The sequence below is a fragment of the Pagrus pagrus genome (assembly GCF_965226575.1).
Source record: "Pagrus pagrus genome assembly, chromosome: 3".
NCBI classification, from domain to species: Eukaryota; Metazoa; Chordata; class Actinopteri; order Spariformes; family Sparidae; genus Pagrus; species Pagrus pagrus.
The window spans coordinates 17,786,808-17,808,457 of NC_140187.1; the positions used below are offsets into that span (position 1 = coordinate 17,786,808).

The following is a 21,650-nucleotide window of genomic DNA, read 5'->3' on the forward strand; positions in this document are numbered from 1 at the left end:
CCTGCACGTAGAGATGAGGGAGTGATTGATGAAGGAGAGGAGAGTTGCTGCAGAGTCTCGGGTGGAAGATGTTTTAGCTCTGTTTGTTTGCTGTCTGGTTTGGAGAGGTTGAAAAGTTCAGTCTTACAGTAAATAATAACCTGTAACATCTGCTGACATCTGCTGGGCTGTCTGTGAACTTTTAAAAAAGAATTGTAACAGACACTTTTTTGCAGCCACTTCTTTCTTCAGTTATGTCCTCCAGCCTTTCTTTATTACCCTGAGCCAGCAGACCGTGAACCGAACATTTTCTCTTTGTGTAGCGTCTCTGATACTGTCTGACTCTCTCTGCCTCAAGCCACGCACGAGGTCACACACCATCCATTTACTGAGCAGCATCACGCAGACTGACATCTTCTGGCATTTCAGGCCAACGAGCAGCACACGAACACCGACTGTGAACCCTGTGAGAAGGAGATCATCCATCTAATACTGACAGCTATTAGATGTAATGAGTTCATGATTTCAACAGCCTCGTCTTTAGCTCAGGGACTTATCTGTGCTATGAAATATTTATAATGGTATTAAAGTTTATATTATTTATCATCATGTCAGTTCTGTCTTCTTATATTTGTGTTTTGTGGTGTTTTTGCCCTGTTTCAAGTCTTGTTTCCCTTCTGTGTTCCTGTGCTCCTCCCCAGTCTGCTCTCCCTCTACACATGCACTGCATCTCCTTCTACTTTCTAGTCTATCAGCTCTTTCCCTGCTCTCTTGTTCCCTGCACTTGTTACCCTCACCTGTGTTTCTCCGCCTCACTCCACCTGCACCTCATCCCTTCGTTAGTTCAGTTTGTATTTAAGTCCAGCCTTTTAGTTCAGTCTTTGTCAAGACATGTGTTGAGTTTCCCTGAGCCTGTTGTTGTGTTTTCCCATTCCTGGCGTTCTGTCGTGATCCTGACTAAAACCTCATACATTGATATCCCTGGCTGCCGTCTCCTGTATTTGGGTCCCTCTTTAGTCTCAGTGTGACAAAATCAAAGTCCTGTGGTACTACTGCTACAACACAGAAGTGGATTTGTGTTCCTGCAGACAGCTTTGCAATTCAGGACTAAATAAAGAGAGAAATAAAGATTGCTTTGGAAGAAAAGGCTTGTTTGAAGACCCGAGAAAATCCAGAAATGTTTTAATCTATTATTCACTCATGAATACATAATGTAATGTACTTGCTATATGTTGAATTGTATGCTTGTCTGTATATATATTTTCCTGCATATTAAGCTGACCTGCTGTTCACTGAGACTCTAAGTTATATTACTGTTAAAACTGGCAATAGACTAGTTTTCTGCTTCAACGAATCATTAAGAAGTTAGTGTTGATTGCTGAATATCATGGAAGCAAAATAATGAAACCATCAGTGTTTACACTGGTTCCCTATAAACCTCACTATCACTATACAATGTTGTCTGCACGAGGCAACCCAGGAAAAGGAAGATTAACTGGCAATCCATTTCTATTTTAGGCTAAATGATTGAATAAACTTGTTTTGTCCTGCATGCGTTGTTTTTATTTGGTTGTCTTTGCAACAGCAGCGCACTCATAGTACCACTTGGAAACGCTAACAGGGAAAAGTTGTCGGTTGCCATTTTAATTAAAATGAACTATTTGAAAGCGCATCAGGCCAGCTCTTTATTCTGTTCCAGACTGCACACTTCTTTCCAGAATACTTTGTGAAGGAGATTAAATTAGAAATAACAGCCATAAAAGAGTTGTAAAAGTGTAGAAAGATACTTTCATTGTGGGTGTTATATTGTGTTTACTTGATACTACAAAGCTTGTAAAACAAAACATTGGCCAAATTATTTTTGGTGCCAATTATTATCTCATTCTGAACCTTAATTAAAAGAACTGACTCTCTTAAATTCTTCCGCTGGCCCTCTGTTGTGAAGTTTTTCCTCTTTAAATCAACATTGTACTTCGTGGGATTGATTCATATGTACATTTAAAGTTTTTATGGTTGCGATGTGAATTTCTCTCCATCCTAGCATGACTCTAATGTCCATGATAGGGGACAAAATCAGTTCGCCAAATGGAGCAGATATCTTCCAAAGTCACAATCTTGCCAGTAACTGACAGATTGCAACTTTGTAAGACACCCACATGATAATAGCTTCAACTCAACTTTAAAAGACATTTTTCACATCCATAAACAAGTGAAAATATCTGGGTAAAACTTTCTCTGCGGCTTTCCATCACAGCATCTCATTAAACTTCCTGGCGCAGTGACATCAGATTCAGGCCAATGAAGCAGCGAACAGCAGGATCTTCTCCGATCATGCAGCTCTTCTGTGCTCCAGTGAGTGGCACCAACATCTATTAAATGTTTGTCCATGACTGGAGTTTTGTTGATCAGAGAAAACAACACCATGTGTCATGAAAGTAAAGGCACAGCTTCAGTTTTGGAGACAGTGAGGGGAAGCTGTGAGTATTTCTTTCGTTCAACACAAAGACACTTTCTCTAACTCCATTTAATGTGATACTCACTGTGACAGAGAAGGAGAGAGCTAAGAACAACAAAAGACAAAAGGGCAGTTACCACAACAATAGAATTTATTGCATTAAAGCAGATTAAAAATAATGAGACTACAGCTTATTAACAGACTATAGTCATGTCTGGATGCACACATATGCATGTTTAATCAGCAAACAAAAAGAGTGCACAGGCTGCTGTGTTTGTACGAGTTTATATACAATGGAGTGTAATCTGATAGCATGACTGTGTGTGTGTGTGTGTGCGCGCGCGTGTGTGTGTGTGTGTCCCTTTTAACACAGGGAAATGTTTTAACACAAAGTGAAGCCTTATTTCAAAGTGCCTTTACAAAACTACAGATTGGTACAAAGGATGCGGTGTGGAGGAGAGTAGAGAGGGTGGAAGAGATGAGCAAAGTGACAAAAGGAGTCAAATGACGGAGCTACCCTCCGTCTGATGTGTGTGGTAGTGTGTGATGGTCTGTGTGTGCGTGAGCGTGCTTTTTAGAGTGTGTGTCTGAAGGGGGCAGAGGGTGGGCCTGGGCGCCGCTCAGGGTGTCAGATAAAGACGGAGCGTCCACCACGTTGTCTGCCGGATACAGCTGCATCACCGCCCCCTCCTGGGCTCCTTCCTTACTGCAGGACTGGCAGCTGCAGTGGAAGATCCTCTCCACCAGCTTATCCACATGAGGAGACTCTTCACTGCCGGGGCAATCCAGAGTCACCTGTTCACATACACAAATGCACTCTCAGTGACCTGCTACACACTTGCACTTCATCCTAACTGAACCTTGTTTGGTTCTGTATTCAAAGCCACTATATCCTCATAACTGTGCCATAAAAAGCAGTTTTAGTTTTATGACTTATCCATCCTGGATAAATTGAAATCCGACCTGGTGACAGACATTTAAAAAACACTAAAAGAGTTATTCAGAAAAGCCAATCTTCTCGCTGATGGTCTTGTTTGCTTCTGTGGGTCATGTAGAGGGATCAGCATTACATTGAGACTGTTTCATAACCAGTTAAAAGTTGCTCGGAGTACATTTGAATCTGCTGCTATTTTAATAAACATATATATATATATAGGTATATTAATTTCTTAATATTCTATTTTTACTACTTACTGCTAAATCTTTTTTTTTTTTAGTAACTACTGTATCCTATATATATGTGTGTGCGTGTGTAATACTGTGCTTACTTTCCTGCCCTACAAAACAGAGAAATAAAACAAAGCTGAGATAACTAAATTATCTCCTTTATAAACTTAATTGAAAGAAATATTCTCAATAAAAGAAATATATAAATTGAGGTGGCTCTTTAACTGAGAGGGTTTAGATGAGGGCTGCCCAAAATGGGGCCCGGGGGAAAAATGCAGGAATTCATTCAATTAAAGGAACTTCAGATCTTAGTACCATTTTTGCATCATCATTTACAATATATTATCTTTTAGCTTCAGGCCCTCGAAGGGACAAAGTTTGGGCACCCCTAGTCTAGACTAGATTTTCCATTTTTACTTATTGTGTTCATTTGTATTTGATGACTTGTACAGTAATTTGCTCGTATTCAACGAGACATTTTGTTTTTGTCTTTTCCACTAAGGCTGCAACTAACGATTATTTTCATAATCGATGCATTTGCCAATTATTTTCACGTTAATCCATTAATAGTTTAGTCTATATAATGTCAAAATAATTTAAATACTAAACAATTTTCCAGATGCCAAAGTGACGTCAAATTGTCCAACAGTCCATAACTGAACGACTCTTCATTTACGGTCATAAAGGACAAAGAAAAGCAGCACATCCTCTCATTCAGGCAGTTGGAACCAGCAAGTGTTTGACAATTTTCCTCGAAAACCGACTGAAACAATTAATTGATGATCAAAATAGTTGGCTACTAATTTTCTTTCAATCAACTAATTGATTTATCGACTAATTGTTACAGCTCTATCTTCCTTCTTGGGAAATCAAATTTTTACAATATGTACATCCTGTTTCCTGTAGACCTGCCATCAACTTCTTACTCCTCAGTGTTGTGTTTTGCTTTGTTCAAGACAGTCTTATTTTCATTCTGAGAAACTGATTGCATCATGACTGTATTGTCCACGGACTAAAGAAATACTGAAAGAAACGTCATATAAAATAAACAGAAAATATAAACCCCCTATAATCCACAGCATTGCACAAGCTCTTGTAGCTCTCCAGACCTCACGCAACTTCCCCTCACTGTTATCATTACCCACTGAAAGTGATCATTCAGCTGTTTTATCAAGATCAACCACAAGTGCCAAAGCAGCATGGAGCAGTCTCCTCTTTCATGAGAGCTGACGTTGTTGTTTCAAACTGAATTTTGTTTAAAGTCCTGCAACAACAATCATAACCACAGACATAAACATTCATTTCCAGATAATTAGAAGTAAGGTGAGAGCGTAAATGCACTTTCTCTGGCCTTTCTCATGCAACAAAAATACTAAGAAAAGTAATGAATCTATCAGGTAACAGCAGGGCACTCCAAAAGATACAATATTTTCCAGTGAAATATGAGGCGACTTCACCTGCGGTCCCACCCGCCGAGCCTACCTGGCAGCTTTCCAAACTACATACACCTCACTACAAAGCCTTTGTTGTCACAAGACTGGATTCCTTCTGGCTGAGAGGGACAATGAGCTTCAGATGAAAATAAAATACAGGCTGATGGTTCATGGGGAACCGCAGAAAATGTGACAGAGATCTATTCAAAAACCTCCATTTATGGTTTTATTTTCTTCTGGTATGTGTTCACTGGTGAGCAGTGATTGCCATCTTTTATGTTGGAAACTTGCGGTCTGTGTGTGAGTTTGACGAGTCAGTGTTGGTGTGTGCTTGCTACATGAGCTAATGTGCAATAACTCTTACCACTTCCCACTGTGTCTGGGCAGGCATGCAGGAGTCACAGTGCACCAGAGACTCGGTCGACTGTGGGAACGTGTTGGGGACGCTGTAACTGAAACACTGGCCCAGACAAGCTCTGTGAGGAGGACAGAACGCATTAATTTCATTGTTCCTACAGACACGTCGTCATGCCTGTGTAAGGAAGAGCTATGGATGTCTGGTACCCTCGGGCCAAACATATGATCACACAATAGAGATTTATTTACAAATGTAAGGTGAAGCACTGGTCAACTTCAGATTATAAATGTAAATCATGATTAAAATGTTGAATTCCCCAAATACTATTGTGTTAAACATGGGGAGTAGTGTGCAACACTTCTACTTATGTCACAGGGAAGAATTCATATAAATGTAGTAAAGTTACCCTCTAGTAGAATAACTAATGAACTTCAACCCAACTATATTACAATCAAATAACTTGAAGGCAGCATAGAGAGTTATACTTGCATGTTTTGTCTACTGACAACAGATCAGACACTTAAATAAAAAACAAGTCTGGTGCTCTTTTGTTTTTTTTTCTTACTGTCAACAAATACCATTAAAAGAACAAAACAAACAATGAAGTGATCTATCCTCTCTGTGTCAGCCAAAGCCTGAAATAGCGTTTTTCTTCACTGTTTCCAAAAACTACTAAAACACACGACTGAGCCACAAGCGCTGCACTGGGTGACATGTTCCCTTGTTAAAATAATCATGGGCTTTGTAATTTATTTTCAGTCCCACAGACACTGTCCTGCCGCTGTAATTACTCACTAGAGCAACAAATAAACAGCATAATATAGTCCTCAAGAAATGCAGTAATTACTTCTGTTTGAGTATTGTTTGCTGAAACATTTTAATAGTCTTTTTTTATATATAATAGTAAATAATCCTGACAAGTTTTTAAACATTTATGTCGTCAGTCGGCTAAATGCCATAAATAGGTTAGGAGAGACAGAAACTACTGCAAGACAGATGAACACATTGTCGGTTTTTAGTCTTTTCATGGGATTTGCTGACAAAAAGATTTGCTGAGAAACATGAATATCTCCAAAGTGCCTGCAGTTTTCCAATTCATCTCTGGTTTTTAAATTCAATTATCAAACCAGGCAGGCAGACGCTGATTTTCGTACAAAGATGTCTGTACGGAAATCAACAAGCAGAGTTGAGACTTTCCAGGAGGTTATTTCCTTCCTCTTCTTACTTTTGAGATTGTAGCACACAAACAAGTGTAATGAACTGATTAGTGTCAAGTCTCTGCATGTTGATTTTCAGTCATACTTGACTGATTTGTGGGAACTAAAAAACTTGCTAAAGGCAGAAAGATACACACCTGGAAAATACTGCTGAAATTCTTTTCCAATGGTTAGTAATAAAACAAAATATACGTCAATGTACTAAACTGGCTGGTCACACTTAAATTATTGTTAATTCAACTTAAGTTAATAGCTATTTCACTGTTAACAAAAAATTAAATGCTTTATAAACCACTTATTAAGCCTTCGTAAAGGTTTATATACATCAGTTGCAACTCAATAATGCTCATCCAAATAATGTTTATAGATGAACTACAGAATATCTATTAACCATTTACAAAACATAAACATCAGCTGCAACTTTACAATAGACACTTGCTTAATGAATGGTATATAAGGCATTTTGATTGTTTGTTAACAGTGATAGTTATCATAAAGTGTTACTGCTGTTTTAGTTTTGTTGTTTTATATAGCATTTCTTTCAAATAAAGGAATATATTCATAGCAAGTTTTTTAAAGATTTACAACTTCAGTCGGCTGGACGCCACAGATAGTGAAGTCACAAACTACTGAAAGACAGATGAACACATTGTCGGCATTAGTCTTTTCATGGAATTTGTTGACAATAAAAAGCATGAAAATCTCCAATCGTTTAAAGGTTGTAGAGCACAAACAAGTGTAACATACAAGTTTCAAGTCTCTGCAAGTTGATTTTTATACTTAAAGCTGCTGCAAGTGCAATCCCCTCCCTCCTCTCTACGTCACCCCTTGAACGTGCAGCGGTAATCGCCAGACATAGCAGCAAACAGGAGGGCCGTGCTCTCTGCGTGTTCACTAGCACACAGGACCGCCTCTTTATGGAGTTCTCTGTCCTGATTGGATAAAGTCGGCAGGGATACCAGAAAAGTATTTTCTTTTTTACTGCAGGGGACATGGGTCACTGACCAAACACTCTATAACAGTGATAACTGTTGGAATAAATGTCACTTACAGCAGCTTTAACTGAATTTAATGGGAACCAATAACTTCCTAAAGGTAAAAATATACACAAATTAATAAAACAAATAGAACAAAATAAAACAAACAATACATGTTTGTAGTAAACTGACTATAACAAAGAAACCCATATGGTGTGCTACAATAAGTTAAAGTACCATGATACCTTTGATACACCAACACCAGTGTGATCTACTATGAATGAGACAACTGAGGATGCAACTTAGTGACATCTAGACATTTCCGGATGATTCACTTTTTTCTGCTGCACCAACAGATTGTCAGCCAGACGGACAGAGAGAGAGACAGAGAGGGCCTTCATCCTGACCTGTTTTGAATAGAGCGAGGCTGACATCCCGTGTGCCCGACTATCTGTGTGATGTTCTTGGCTTCGCACCAGGCGCTCTTGTCAGGGAACAGCGCCAGGCGGTTGATGTGTGCAGGCGGTGCTGCTGAATACAGTGCAAACAGTGCGCAGCAAATCTGAATCCTCTGCCACATGACTGCACCTAAAGGGGCAGAAAACCACAGCGTGTTACCACCCTTGTTCCACACAAAAACACACACAAGAGAGTAGACAAAATCCCTTGACGTTTTCGGATGGTTTTAACAGTTAATCCTAAATTTGAACTTTGCATATCCCTGCAGATGTGGATTGACAACTTCCTGGTGATTAAGCAGCTTGAAATCCAGATGACCCTGGGCTTCATATTTAACTTATTGGAATAATTAATAGACACAACTTCTTCATTATGTGAGTCACCAGTTGCGTAGAGAACATCATACTGGGTTTATATTGTCCCAAAAGAGACAATAAAATGGGGGAGGGTGGCAAATGTCTGCTCCAAACCACCTGACTTCAAGTCTGCTCTCTTTCACCCTCTTCTTTAAAAAATACCTCAAGGAGTCACGTCATTTACAACCTACAAAATGGTTTTCTCCTGCTGCTTATAAAAAGACGGCCCAGCGGTCACCCACGTCGACTCCTTTACACACTTTGCAGCACTTCCATATGTCTCTGACACAATCACAGCCTTGTCATCAAGAATCAATAGAGATCTGAAGGTGAAGAGGCTGCTGGCTCTTTTTTTCCCCCAGTGTTAAAGAAGAAGAACTTTATATAACAAACACCTTCAGACATACATCAGGACTTTACGTGACTGCCTTTAAACGCAGCACGCTGTACAGTCTGAGCACCCTGTGGATGTGACTGTTAAAGTAGTAACGCGTTACAGTAACGAATTACTTTAGTTACTGTTTCAAATGCAGTATGTCACGACTAAAAAGTGGTTATCTGTCCCAGGCATTTCAAAAAGTGGCAAAATAATTAAAGTTGAATCTCAATCTGGTTTCTGTTAACGTAACGTAACGTAACGTAACCGGTAAAAGTTCAAACCGTCACTTTTAAAAATGTGAAGCAAGCTAACCAACGGCTGAAAAAGGAGGCTAGCAAGAATAAAAAGTAGCATAATGTGCTGGAAAGCATCTCTCAGGGGGGTAACTACAATTACAGGAGTACTGATAACGTTACTTTTCAGGCTAGTAACGAGGAGCACGGTACTTTCTGAGTAGCCCCAACAGCGGTCGTAGTTGTCACACTTACCGCCGCTCTCCGACCCCTGGGAACAGCCAGTCGAGCACTGCGCAACGTCCCGCTGAGCTGAGCCCCCTCACCGAAACCTGGACACGGGCTCCTAAAAACCGGAGGATGCGGCTCGCCGTGCGCTGATAATTAAGGGAAAGAATGAGCACTTCGTGAACGGCGAGGATAAAACCCGAGCCCAGTCTGTCATAAAACAGTTACATCATCCGGAAAGAAACAGAGCCGTCCGTCCGCCGGGGAAGGATGGGGAGATGGGGTCGGTTATGAACGCTATCTCATCTCCGAGTCCATCAGCTCAGACCGTCCCCTCCCCTTTGTTCTCCTCCCGTGCACGGCTAAATCCCCCCGTAACTCCTCTGAAGGACACTTTCCAAGTTGTTGCCTTTTGTCGTAAAAAAAAAAAAAAAAAACCCTCTGAAGCCGGGGTTAGGCGCGGTTGAGCCCTCAGACAGGGGTCCTGCTGTGCCGTTTCTGGACGAGAGAAAGCGGGGAGGGAGGGGAACTGCTGGGAAAGGTTTCAAATGTTTCCCCAAGTAGGAGCGAGGCGAGAGCGCAGATCAGATTTACAGGGCAAAAATGCAAATATAACAAGATTACACAAACAGGAGGGGGGATTTACAGTCACGCGTCAGCTTTGCATCTGGCACCACTTACGTGTGTTTTTTAGATAAAATTATATCACTTTTAACACGGTATGATAGCCTGTCCTGATGAAATGAACAACTGGAGAACAGATGTGAACATACCTTTTCTTAAACACTTCCCTCAAGCAGCTGAAAGTCTATGAATTGCACATTACTTTAACCGTAAACTCATGACAACTCCATCTCATTAAGGGCCCTCAATGTCTGCAGTGAGACACTCAATGTCCGCACTGACAGCCCTGCTGGAAGGCTCAATTATTCCTGGTTTGGCTGACCTGTCGGTGTGCTTCTTTAAAATCCTATTTAAATTGGAAGAACACTACTCAAAATTAGTTAGGTATATTTGGATATTTTAGTTTTTCACTTGATTGCTTATTCTGTGACATGTATTAATTTTTATTTGACATTTACTGCATATCCATATCCCATTATCCCTAACTAACTTTGAGTAGTGTATGTAAGAAGTATTCATATCCTCAAGGAAAAGCCAACACACATACAACAATGTTAAATTATACTCCCATATAAGATCTGCCCAAAAGTATTAAAAAGCTAAAAAGTATTTAATGTACTTGTTAGTATTAAGCAGACGTGTGTGTAGGTACATCTACTCCAGTGCTGCACTTGAGTACAAACTCAAAATCCTTGTACTTTAATTAAGCATTTTCATTTTATGTTCTCATATACTTCTAGCACTACATGGTATTTTCTTTCTCAATTATTTATATACTAAATATATTATACTAAATCAAGATTTTACAGATTTTAAAATATGGTGCATTTTTATACATCAAACTACCGGACAGTATATGAAGGTCTTGTTAAAATTAGCTCCACCTCGACTGACTACAGTAAAAGTGTTCACACACATTAAAACATCAGTAATAATAATCTGATCATGTAACAGTATAACAATCACAGGGAGGTTTCTTCTGCAGAGCTTTTACTTTTAATACCTGTAAGTACATTTTGCTGATTATACTTTAAAATAACACTTTCACTACAGGAACTTTACATGTGCTTGAGTATTTTTAGTAAGTAAAAGATCTGAATAACTCCTCCTCTACTCTTTGTGACCGGTCTATGAGGTCTGTATGATTTGTCCCTCCCAACATATCACTGTTAACATGAAAATGTAATTTTATATAATAATTAAAATAGCAAATTTTTAAGGTTTAATAGTGCGCAACTTTTGCCTTTTGCCTCATATTGGTTTGATCAGCACCGCCTGCCCTCTCCCCAAGATATAGCATAAAAAGGAATATATATACATGTATATAAAGATATGTTTGACATTTCTACCACTATCACCAATCAAACACATTTATAGCTGTCACCAATCTTTATCGTTTACTAGCTAGCCACAGTCACATCAACCTGTGTCTGCAAGCTGTTTGAATTTGGGTCAATCTGAGAGGTTGGCAATGACAGTATTTATTTTACAGCACTACTTTTGGTGCCCTCGAGAATTACTCTTGGAAAATTTCATGTAATTGCCCCATTCAAAGTTGACATCAGGGTTTTGCCCATGCGAGAAAGTAGTAACAATAAATGTGCTGTAGTGGAGCAAAAAGTACAATATGTTCATCTGAAATTTTTGTACACACACACAACGAAATGTAGAGTTCACGTGCCTCAAAATTGTCCTCAAGCAGAGTACTTCACTGAATCAGCTTATTTTAATTCCAGGCTCTTTGGCTTTTTAAGGCAACAACATCAGTAGCAGCAGCAGCAGCTCCAACCTGCAGTCCTGCGGCAGCACACATGGCATGTCTGGTCTTATTTTTCATGCCAGACATTCACCAACCCTGACTGAACAGTTACGAGCCATTAGATGAACAAATGTGATTAAGTAGCATTATTAGTCTGGTACTATGACTCATCATAGAGAAGTGTTCAGACAGGCAGAGACAGGTAAGGCCGAGGGGTTTTGGCTGCCCTGTTACACCTCAGCTGTGTCGGTGGTGGTATCACTCACCCTCCCGCACACACACACCTCATTCCTGCACTTCATCCTACCAGTGCAGCCTTGCTTACAGGTGTTCAGCCTGGTCTGTGTCCATAAGCACCCCTATCTGTTTCACGCTTCACTTGCAAACAAATATTTTAATGGACCGGGGACGAGTGACATGGCTTAATTTCTGACATGAGAAAATTTTTGCCGTGATGGATAGTGTGTGTGTCTGTGATAGAGAGGGTGCGTGCAGCACTGTTTTCTTTGATGTGAAAGTGTAAACCATGTGTTATGTTCGGAGTGCAAAGTGCAGAACTCACCTGTTTGTAATAAGACCGAGCTCCAGTCCAGAAATGGCATTCCTCTGCATTCCACGGATTCTGCTTCACCAGGGGGCTGGATAAATGTGTGCTCGTGCACACGCTCACACAAACAATCCCTCTCCTCTCCTCGCCTCGCAGGCCCATGCAACCACACATAAGTGATCAATCACACTCAAAACAATCTCGCCAAATGGACACGCGGCCAATGAATACACGAGACGTAAGATTCCTCCTGATATGAAGAAATGTGCTTTTTCAACTCCCTGTGACGAAAACAGTCAGTCACAGCAAAAACTCCAGCGCACGCAACTGGAATCAGGACTATAAGGCATGAAATACTGTGCAAATGCTTCGTCTGGCATGAGTGAAGACCAGACTAGGTCTGTAGAAAAGGAGTCTACCCATTCATGGTGTTCAGAGAAACCTACATCTGTGAATAAGAAAATGGTTTGCTGTCACTGTGTGTAAAACATACACGTTAACATATTGTTCCTTCTCTTTTCCAACACTAGCATTAGTTTTCCACCAACTGCATTTTCTTTATTCCATCATTGTGTGCAACTTTCCTTCCTTCCTCCCACTCTCTAACAGGGCTGCAGATGCTGAACCTGGCCCTCATTCCAAAACAGCAGGAGTCCGAGTCTCCCAGCTCATTAACACACAAAATTACGTCCCGCCCCCAAACCACATTTCATTCTTCTTTAACATGCACAGAGAAAAGCAGAGAGAGAAAGAGGGGTTTTTCCATTATCACTTTATTAAATATACACTCATAGGCCTTTGATAAACACAATGTGGGCATCATTGGACATTAGTGCTAGGACAGAAATGGTCAGCAAAATAACAGAGGACGAGACAAAAACAGATGATAAACTTCATGGCAAATCCTTATAGTCTTCAGTCCTTCACTACTGGTCCTGTAAATGAACACAGACAAAAAAAAAACATGTGTTATGGTGTGTTAGTGTGTCACAAACCTCTGACACACAACACATCTTCACCTTCTGTACTCACCTTCACCATGCGGCCATGAATCAGGTATGGTGACCTGAAGTCATGCTGGCAGTTGGCGTAACCCATACCCAGTCCCAAACCTGAACCGAATGAGACGGGCCACGTGCGACCTGCGGGAGACACATATTTAAATATATTTAAAGTATGTGCTTACAAAAAAAGTTCACATGAACTCCAAAATGAGATATACAAATTTTTCCTCTTACCTGTAGTGCTATTTATCCATCTAGATTGTTTTGGTGCGAGATCTAGTAGAGATGTCTCCCGTCCCTCGAATGTAATGGAGCTAGATAGCATTCAGCTTGAGGTGCTTGTGTGGCTACATTTGAAAATATCATCAGCCATGTCTCTTTCAACAAATCATGACGCGGTTGGTCAAGATAATCCATAGACCTTGTTGTGAGCATGTCCGAACTATTTTCTTTCTACTGAACTACACCTGTCAACTGCATCACTGCACAAATCGAAGCGCGAATCTACTCGTGGACGAGAGACTAGCTAATTAATACCACTTTTACGCCCAAATTAGTGCGTATACACATTTTTTTTTTAAATGGCAGGTAAACTGGCTAAAATAGACAACTGGGTCTTTTACAACTGGCAGTGGACAAGGAGCTAATAACAGGAGTTTCTGGGGAGTGAGACATCTTGCCTCCTTCTCATCTCTGATCGGGCAGATGACTCAGATCACATGGAGGCCACAAACAACGATTACCTTTTTAATATCTTAACATCAGTCTCTCTTTAAAACTCAGCGCAGACCGGATGATGTTCAAGCACTGCTTTACAAGAGATGGAAAGATATTAACAAGCCAACGGCCTTAACTTCAACATGTCACAGCATTGCGCCGGAACAGGAGAGTAAATTGCCGTGTTTGCCTGACTACATCACAACTGAGAGGAGCCAGAGCCGATTAATAACCTAACTACTGCAGGGTCAAATGACCTGGGACCAAATCCTGATTGTACACATTGCACACAATAGCCAGATGTTAGCAGTCGTAAGTGTGCTTTTGGGGTATAAGCTAGCTAACGTTACAGCTCAGTCGAGGAGGACGGCGTTAATGTTTTCATCCTGCTCAGCCACAAGCACAGGCCTCTGGTCCATGCATAGATGACCACTTCCTTCTGTGTGGTGATACAGTTGGGGGGGTGTTGTTTGCTAGAAAGAAAATAGTTCCAACATGAAACTGAACACAACAAGGTCTGTGAATAATCTTGAGTAACTGGGTCATAATTTTGGAAGGAGACATTGCTGTTGAGTTTTTCAAATGTATTTTTTGGCGCTTTCAAGCGCCACAAGCCATGCGCCATCTAGTTCCATTATATTAGAGAGAAGACAGACATCTTTACTGCAGATATCTCCATAACTCTCAACTCACACCATAACAATCTAGATGGAAAAAAAATATAGCAGTACAGTTAAGTGGAAAAATATGTACTTGTGATCTTAAGGTGAACTGTCCCTTTAAGAAAGAGCACTTACGTTTAAAGAAAAGGACGGAGAACACGATGCCCACACCGAGGCCAGTTACTGCAAAGAAGAAAAGAAAGTATGAGTGATTAAACTACACATTTAAATGACTCAAGTTGCTGAGGTAATGTGATCATGTCTGATCCAGTATAAAAACGGCTGGCGTAGATGTAAATCTGTCGTAATGAGGTCAGCGGGGTGCCGCTATTATGTTTGATGCAAGAGCTGGTAAATAGCACAAGTTTGCAAGACATTGCTCATTAGGAAAAGAGAGGGAGAGAAAAGCCACAAGAACTTCCAAGAAAGAGAGAAAACCGTAAAAGGGGTGCAGGAGAGGGGGAAACGACAGTGTCTATGAGGCCGAGGGCAGGAGAGGTGATGGGTCAATGAGTGCACCTCGCAAGAGTGAAGGTAAGGATATCTGGACGCAGTATGGTCACGCAGAAGGTTTGTCAGTGGCACAGAAGTTGGCTGAGTTGTTTGAAGTGCTCAGACTGGAGTAGGATCTTGAGGAGGAATGTGTTTGTGCGCTTAGCTTCACCTCGCTGCAGGCCACACCACACCCAACAGAAGGCCAGCCAGCACACAAAACACATAAAAACAGCCATTTGGGCCCCTCCGACTCTTAATTGGATTCAGAGAGCTATGCAGCATGACCGATTCGCCTGAACCAGAACCCTCAAACTGTTCTCTATTACACAACTTACAAATGTCCAACAAGACCACAAAAGATCCCAAACACTATCATTATCAGTACAGATCAACAGTAAATCATTGTCCTCTGTGTCCATTTCAAGCAAAGATTCAGTTAAATTTAAGGCTCTCCGTCTGTTGCAGCCTCTGTCTTTCTTTGCTCTTCAGCCAGCGCATTCTGAAACCTCTGATTTTCCACTGACAGTAGTAACAGTAAAAACGTTGGCAAAAAATATGAGGGCAGATCAACATCTCATTTTGGAAATTCTTTCTCTTTGTCTTGACATCTCCCAGTGGGATAGATTAGAACAAAAACATTTGTGCTGGAGCAGAATGAAATATTGAACCCACAGGCCAGAAAACACACAGTAGGTTTTGCCAGAAAATAAAGTCAAGAGCTGGTAATTGTTTTGTTATTCATCTGTTCATTATTTCAAGTACTCTCTTGAAATGACATCAATGAAGACGTTCATTTTCAATCATTGTCATTTTGTGAATTTAGATAAAATTGCAACTTGATTCTGGCACATGGCTTTTGCGATGTTTGTGACAGCAGATGTTTTGTGTAGGAACTATTAATTTTCTGTGTGTTGGAGGGGACACAGCTTACGATTTGCACAGCTGGAATGAAATAAATAATCTTACCTAACAAGACTGGGTGGCAGCCATTACTGTGAAGTAATATAAATAATTTTCTTTTATGACTTGCAACCATTTTCATTTCCCGTTTTTAGCCGTGCTGGCTGGCGGTATGGTTCTAGGGATGGCAAAGTCAGTCTGACAGTTGGTCGACCACTTTGGTCCTGACTGAAAACGCTAAACAGATTCTCCTGACAATTTGACTTACCACAGTCATTATTTCATGACTCCTTGTGGTGTAAACTTCTTTAAACTTTATTTACACAGATTGAAAAGAATTCAGTGAGCCATAGTTGTGTCCTTTCTTTAAACATTTTAACTCCAGAACTGCTCTGTTTTCTGGTATTTTGCCAGTTCTTGGCTATTTTACATTGTAATGATGGCAGACAACAAACGGACAAGTTGCAGTCAGTGAGTGTGATAAAGAGGCACCAAGCTAAGACTCTATGCAGTTTTTAATACATTGTTTCATCTCAGTTAGCATCAAATTCAGTGAAACCGACGATGTAGTGAATTTATACCTGCACTTTGCCATTTTAGGATACTATCATTAGTGTGGGCAACATATTGTGAATCATATCGTGAGTTACTCTGTGATTCCCACTCCTACTATTGGATGAACTGCTGTTACATTTTGAACAGACTTTTCCTCTAGTGCCATCATAAGGTTGACATGTGTGTTTTTTGGCTAAATTCCCGAGCCAGATTCTGGTCAAGTTTTACAGAGGAGCGACAGAAAGCATCCTGACTGGAAAAATCACAAACTAGCATGGTTCGTGCACGGCCCAGGGCAGGTTCTACAGCGGCTGATTAAAACCACCCAGAACTTCACGGGTACACATCTACAGAGCATCAGTGACATGGGTGAGGTGAGATTTCTGCACAGAGCCCAAAGGATACAAAAACTCAACACCCACCCCAATAACAGTCTGTTCACCCTGCTGCCATCTGGCAAAAGATACAGAAGTAACCGCTGCCGGACCACCAGAGTAAAGAGCAGCTTCATTACCCAGGCTGCGACATTCCTCAATTCATCATCAACACTATTTTCCAAAATAGATGTAGCAGGACTCAATCATTTGTTTTGTTTTTTAAACCCTTGTGATTTAAAAATGACAATAAATTTACCTTGTACGTTGATATATTGCTTCCATCATTACTCTATTATTAGACTAGTACTGGCCTCTTCCACTCTACCGTTTACAAGTTCCTCAAATTAAATACCATGTTCCTACACATAACACTGTTATCTATTTTTATGAAGAGGATATTGCGGATTAGTGCACATGCAGCTGTTTTTTCTCTCCCTTTAGTTTGATTTGACATCTCTCTTGGTCATTTTACTTTTATCATTGTCCAGCATACAGTATGCTGCAGAGTTTCTCTGGCTACTTGAGACGCATTGGCACAGCTGGCAGTTTGCTACACACAGTGAGCTCAAAGAAATGCCACAATGCAGATGTTTCTCCTCCCAGCATGAAACATATTTTACTGTGCTGAAGTTGGCGTCACTTAGTGTCTTTCAGAATAGATTGAGTTCCACTTTAAGAATTTTAATGATGGCCCAACACGGTTTCAAATACCACAGATAACTCCTCCATAAAGACCCCATGGTGATCTGCTAAAAACTGTAACACAGTGTGTTCAATCGACTCTGACTGGTTAAGTGAAGGCCAGAGTCGATGAAGGAAACAAAACATTCTTTCATCACTAATTATGATATTATGGTCTTAAATACAATTCCAGATGGTTTTGGCAGTGAATTCAAATGTGTCTGGTGTGAACTTCTTAGGACTGTGTATTATTCTTTTGCTATAAAGTTTATGAGTGTAGATTGAAATTAAAGTAAATGTTATTACATGTTTTCATTGTGAGGTGACAGTATAACAGACAGAAGAGAGACTTTTAGAAATACTGGTCAGTTTGCTCTCTTCTTTCACTACCTCTACCTCCTTCTGATAACAGGCCATATTTAACTAAATATTTCAAATATAATTTCAAATTCACTTCATGCTAATGTGTTGGTGTTACATTTTGTTTCTACTTCTCCAGTTGGTGCCTGAACTGCTGGAGCATCAGTTGCCAAACAAAATCGTAAAAGTGCTTTGTCAAATAGGAACACTGCTCACCAGTAGACCATCACCAACACTGGCTTCATGCTATTTGCTAGGGTAGGGCAAAAAAATAATATCACTGACTATTTAATTGCTTTTACTTGAAATAGTCTATGAATTTCTCCAGATGTACCATTAAATCTTTTAGCACAAGCTCCTCATCTGCTATGTTGCCACTTGTGGCACTGTTTACATAGGTCACCTAAGGAAGAGCCACATGAAGTAATTCATCCAATCAACCTAGCAAACTAGAGGCCATTAAATACTGCGATCTCTCTGATTTACCTGAAAAGTCAGTCATGGACGCTTTCAAGATTGCTCTCGCTCTAAAAATCGTTAGATCGCCCATCCCTGCGACACTATCACACAGCCAACCACACAGCAAACTGATGAGACAGGATTAAATCACCATTTTATGCTCATTCAGTCTGACAACAGAAATAGTGCAATAGTACAACTCATTTGTGACTTCAACTTAAAGGTGGGCAATATAGCCTTAAAATGATATCACAATATATATAGGTCATATCGCAATACGCAATAAACATCTTGATTTTGAAATCTCTTCTTAAAAAGTACTTCATAAATGCTCCGACTGGGTTACACAATCACATATCATATGTTTACTGAATACCTCGATATCAATATTGAATATTGAATGACTATTGTTACTTTCACAAAACATTAACACACTGAAATGATTTATAAATAATCATCAGTATGTGGATATACTGTAATGCAGCCTATAAAACCAGGAAAAGACAACACTAAGGCCATGTAAGGATATAACGATGTCCAAAATCTAAGACAATGGTCTCAAATCACAAAAAACAATATAATATTGACACTCGCCTAGACTTAATTCAGCTATATTAAAACATAATATACACATAGAGTAGGAGGGGACACAATGAGCTGAGACTGAGCAGACTAATTGTACAGCCGCTTGTTTCTTTTATGTGAAATTTTTAATGCTGCTGTTGTGGCCAGAACTCCCTCGCAAAATAGGCTTTAAATCTCAGTGGGAATATTTCTGGTAAAATAAAGGTTAAATAAAATAAAACAGTGCTTCTGACTGAAAGATTTGTCAGTTCTCCAGTGGTTTATGCGTTCTAATATGGATGTGGTGGTCTGAGATGACTCTGTCTCAACAAAACAGATGTTTCTGGTACTTTGTACTTTGTATGTTTACCTTTGCAAAGTCCTTTAAGAGATTAAGGGCTAGGACATTGCAAACTCAAGTGAAGGACTGTTGCCTGTTGCTGGCATTGAACTGTAAAATATAGATTGAAAATGTGAGTGAAGTTTGGGGAGAAAGGCTGGAAGTGGACACAATTGTCCTTTACAGTTTTGATAAATGTAGGCTGGACCCTCCATGCTGTCCCTCCACAACTGACTTTGATCAATAACTGCCCAGGCTGTTATACAAAACACACTCTAGCTTGTATCCAAAGACTATGTTGTCTTCTTTAATCATAATGTTCCCCCCAAATAAGAAACAGGTAACGTTAGTTGTATCCATTCAGCGGACAAGTGCACACTTGACCTCAGTAAACTGGCATGGTCATACAGATGTCCCGTAGATAAGGACCTTGACTGCAGCCTCTGACCCGTAGGGAAGCTTATTTACCGGGTTAAATATGCTGCAGCATGCTTCACGATAATGTTGAATAAATATAATACATTTATGAAATGACATTAACCTGTTTTCACGGCTGTATCAGCAAGACAGCGGTCCCATTTCCGTCCGTGTTCGTCCGCCATGTTTTCTGCTGTCAGGAAGCTCAACGAAATCTCGCGAGAGAAATATGAAGTCACATGAACTCACCCCCACCAGCACTGAAGTCATCTCCTCCACTCATTATACCCAGATTATTTATGATAAATACACTTTGTAGTTTTTTTGCCATACAGTTATTCAGCTCCTGAAATAATATGTATTTTAAAGTGTTAATGGATTTGATAGACTGTTCAAAACTAATTTAATAACTTTTATTGCACTAATTTCATCAGGCCTACATCTGACATTATGTGATAAAAGTTCTTCTGTTTATCACAACTTCTTGTTAGTTTTCACTGCTGGTAGAAGTGTTCCCCATCCCGCCCATATGCATACTATATGCACAGGAAATGATGCATGCATGCACAACGTGTTGCACATCTGCTACTACAGAAAACAAGCAGTTCCCATTTTAAAGAGGGAGGAATATTGTGTTTGGCAATACTATCTTTCTTTCTTAGGATATGTTTTGGCCGAAGCTAATCTAGATGTGGCATATTTTGAGGAAGAAAATGAGCCTCACCTAGTTTTTTCAAAAACACATGATTCATTAGCACGTAGCACCACTAATTGTTTGGAGATCTTTGCTGAATTTGTTCTCCTCTTATAAACATCCAGCAGACTAGATGCTGGAAGCTAAAGTGGTGACACACAGTCAATAATATACAGATGTTTGTAAGGTTTACAAGCAGGTTTCACATTTACAAACAGTCCAGGATGCACACGCAGCTTCAAGGCAGAGTACATTCATACAATGTCATGATAGCTTTGATACTGAGATGTTGAGAAATAAATGACAAATATTTATAAATAATAAAAAAATTAAATATTTGGAAGTACACATGTATGGGTCATTTGACCAAGTTTTTCATGACACACTTCACACTAGTTAACCCCTGAGAAATGGCAGCTATAATCAAAGTAAAAACATTAAACCAGACTTTTGGAAGTGGGTAGAAATTATAGTCCATAAGCGTATGTAATGCAGAGCTGTTAAACATTAAAAGCCTTATTCATATCATTTTCCCCATGGAAATCATAAAAGATGTAGATTTACAGACTCAGGTCATTAAAGTGAAAGTTCATCCTGAGAGAGCTTAAATAGTCAGAACAGCAGGTTGATTATCAGTGTGATTGACAGTACAAGACAACATTTTACATTACAGGGACTCATTTAATTCAGTTTAAATTAAAACATGCACAAATAAACCACCTGTCACCACAGGATTTGCTAAATTCCCAGAACACCACTTTTATACTGAATTATCATCGATACCAGAGCTGCCCACACTGTGGCCAGTGGATCACCATTTGGCCAGATGTTTCTAGAGAATTATTTTTTTTAATCAATATGTAATAATTGGCCACTTGTTGAATTCATAGCCATAACAAATAGGGGCAGCATATGACAAGAGTTACCTCTAACTACTGCCAACTGCAGCTGCCGTTAGCCAGTTAGCTCAGTTAGCCGTGCAGTTAACAGTCTGGGCTGGGAGCCCGGTTGGTATTTACTCTGCGATGGACCAGGGCTAGCTGGTTAGCATGTTAAACATTGCAACACAATACATAGACATCGTAATGTCAAAACAATTATTCCTCTACACTCTCCTTATAATTTGAATTAAGTATTGAATGTTTTCAACCAAATTTTTTTATATATTGCACCTTTAGAAAATATCATAATGACTGTGTCCCTTTATTTTATGTGAGGTAAAATGCTATTTAATATGTATCCCTAATTATTTTT

At 39.9% G+C, this 21,650-nt stretch overlaps 2 protein-coding genes across 3 annotated transcripts; both read right to left on the bottom strand.

The window, feature by feature from the left end:
- Positions 1-2,562: 2,562 nt before the first annotated feature.
- On the bottom strand, positions 2,563-10,119 carry nbl1 (NBL1, DAN family BMP antagonist). Of its 2 annotated transcripts, none has more exons than XM_084348231.1 (4): positions 10,015-10,119; positions 7,994-8,174; positions 5,399-5,510; positions 2,563-3,229 (listed from the first exon to the last, which is right to left on the bottom strand). In XM_084348231.1, exons 2-4 carry the CDS (start codon positions 8,164-8,166, stop codon positions 2,948-2,950), a joined length of 567 nt encoding a protein of 188 aa, XP_084204357.1. In that variant the 5' UTR covers positions 8,167-8,174; positions 10,015-10,119; the 3' UTR covers positions 2,563-2,947. The 2 variants fall into 2 exon arrangements, with proteins under 2 accessions (XP_084204357.1, XP_084204356.1); XM_084348230.1 differs by lacking the exon at positions 10,015-10,119 and adding an exon at positions 9,269-9,770.
- A 2,807-nt stretch (positions 10,120-12,926) lies between these two features.
- LOC311254477 (MICOS complex subunit Mic10-like) lies at positions 12,927-19,935 on the bottom strand. Its single transcript, XM_084348259.1, has 4 exons — positions 19,827-19,935; positions 14,690-14,737; positions 13,204-13,313; positions 12,927-13,106 (listed from the first exon to the last, which is right to left on the bottom strand). The coding sequence occupies exons 1-4, from the start codon at positions 19,885-19,887 to the stop codon at positions 13,098-13,100; spliced, it is 228 nt and encodes a 75-aa protein (XP_084204385.1). The 5' UTR covers positions 19,888-19,935; the 3' UTR covers positions 12,927-13,097.
- Positions 19,936-21,650: the final 1,715 nt, after the last annotated feature.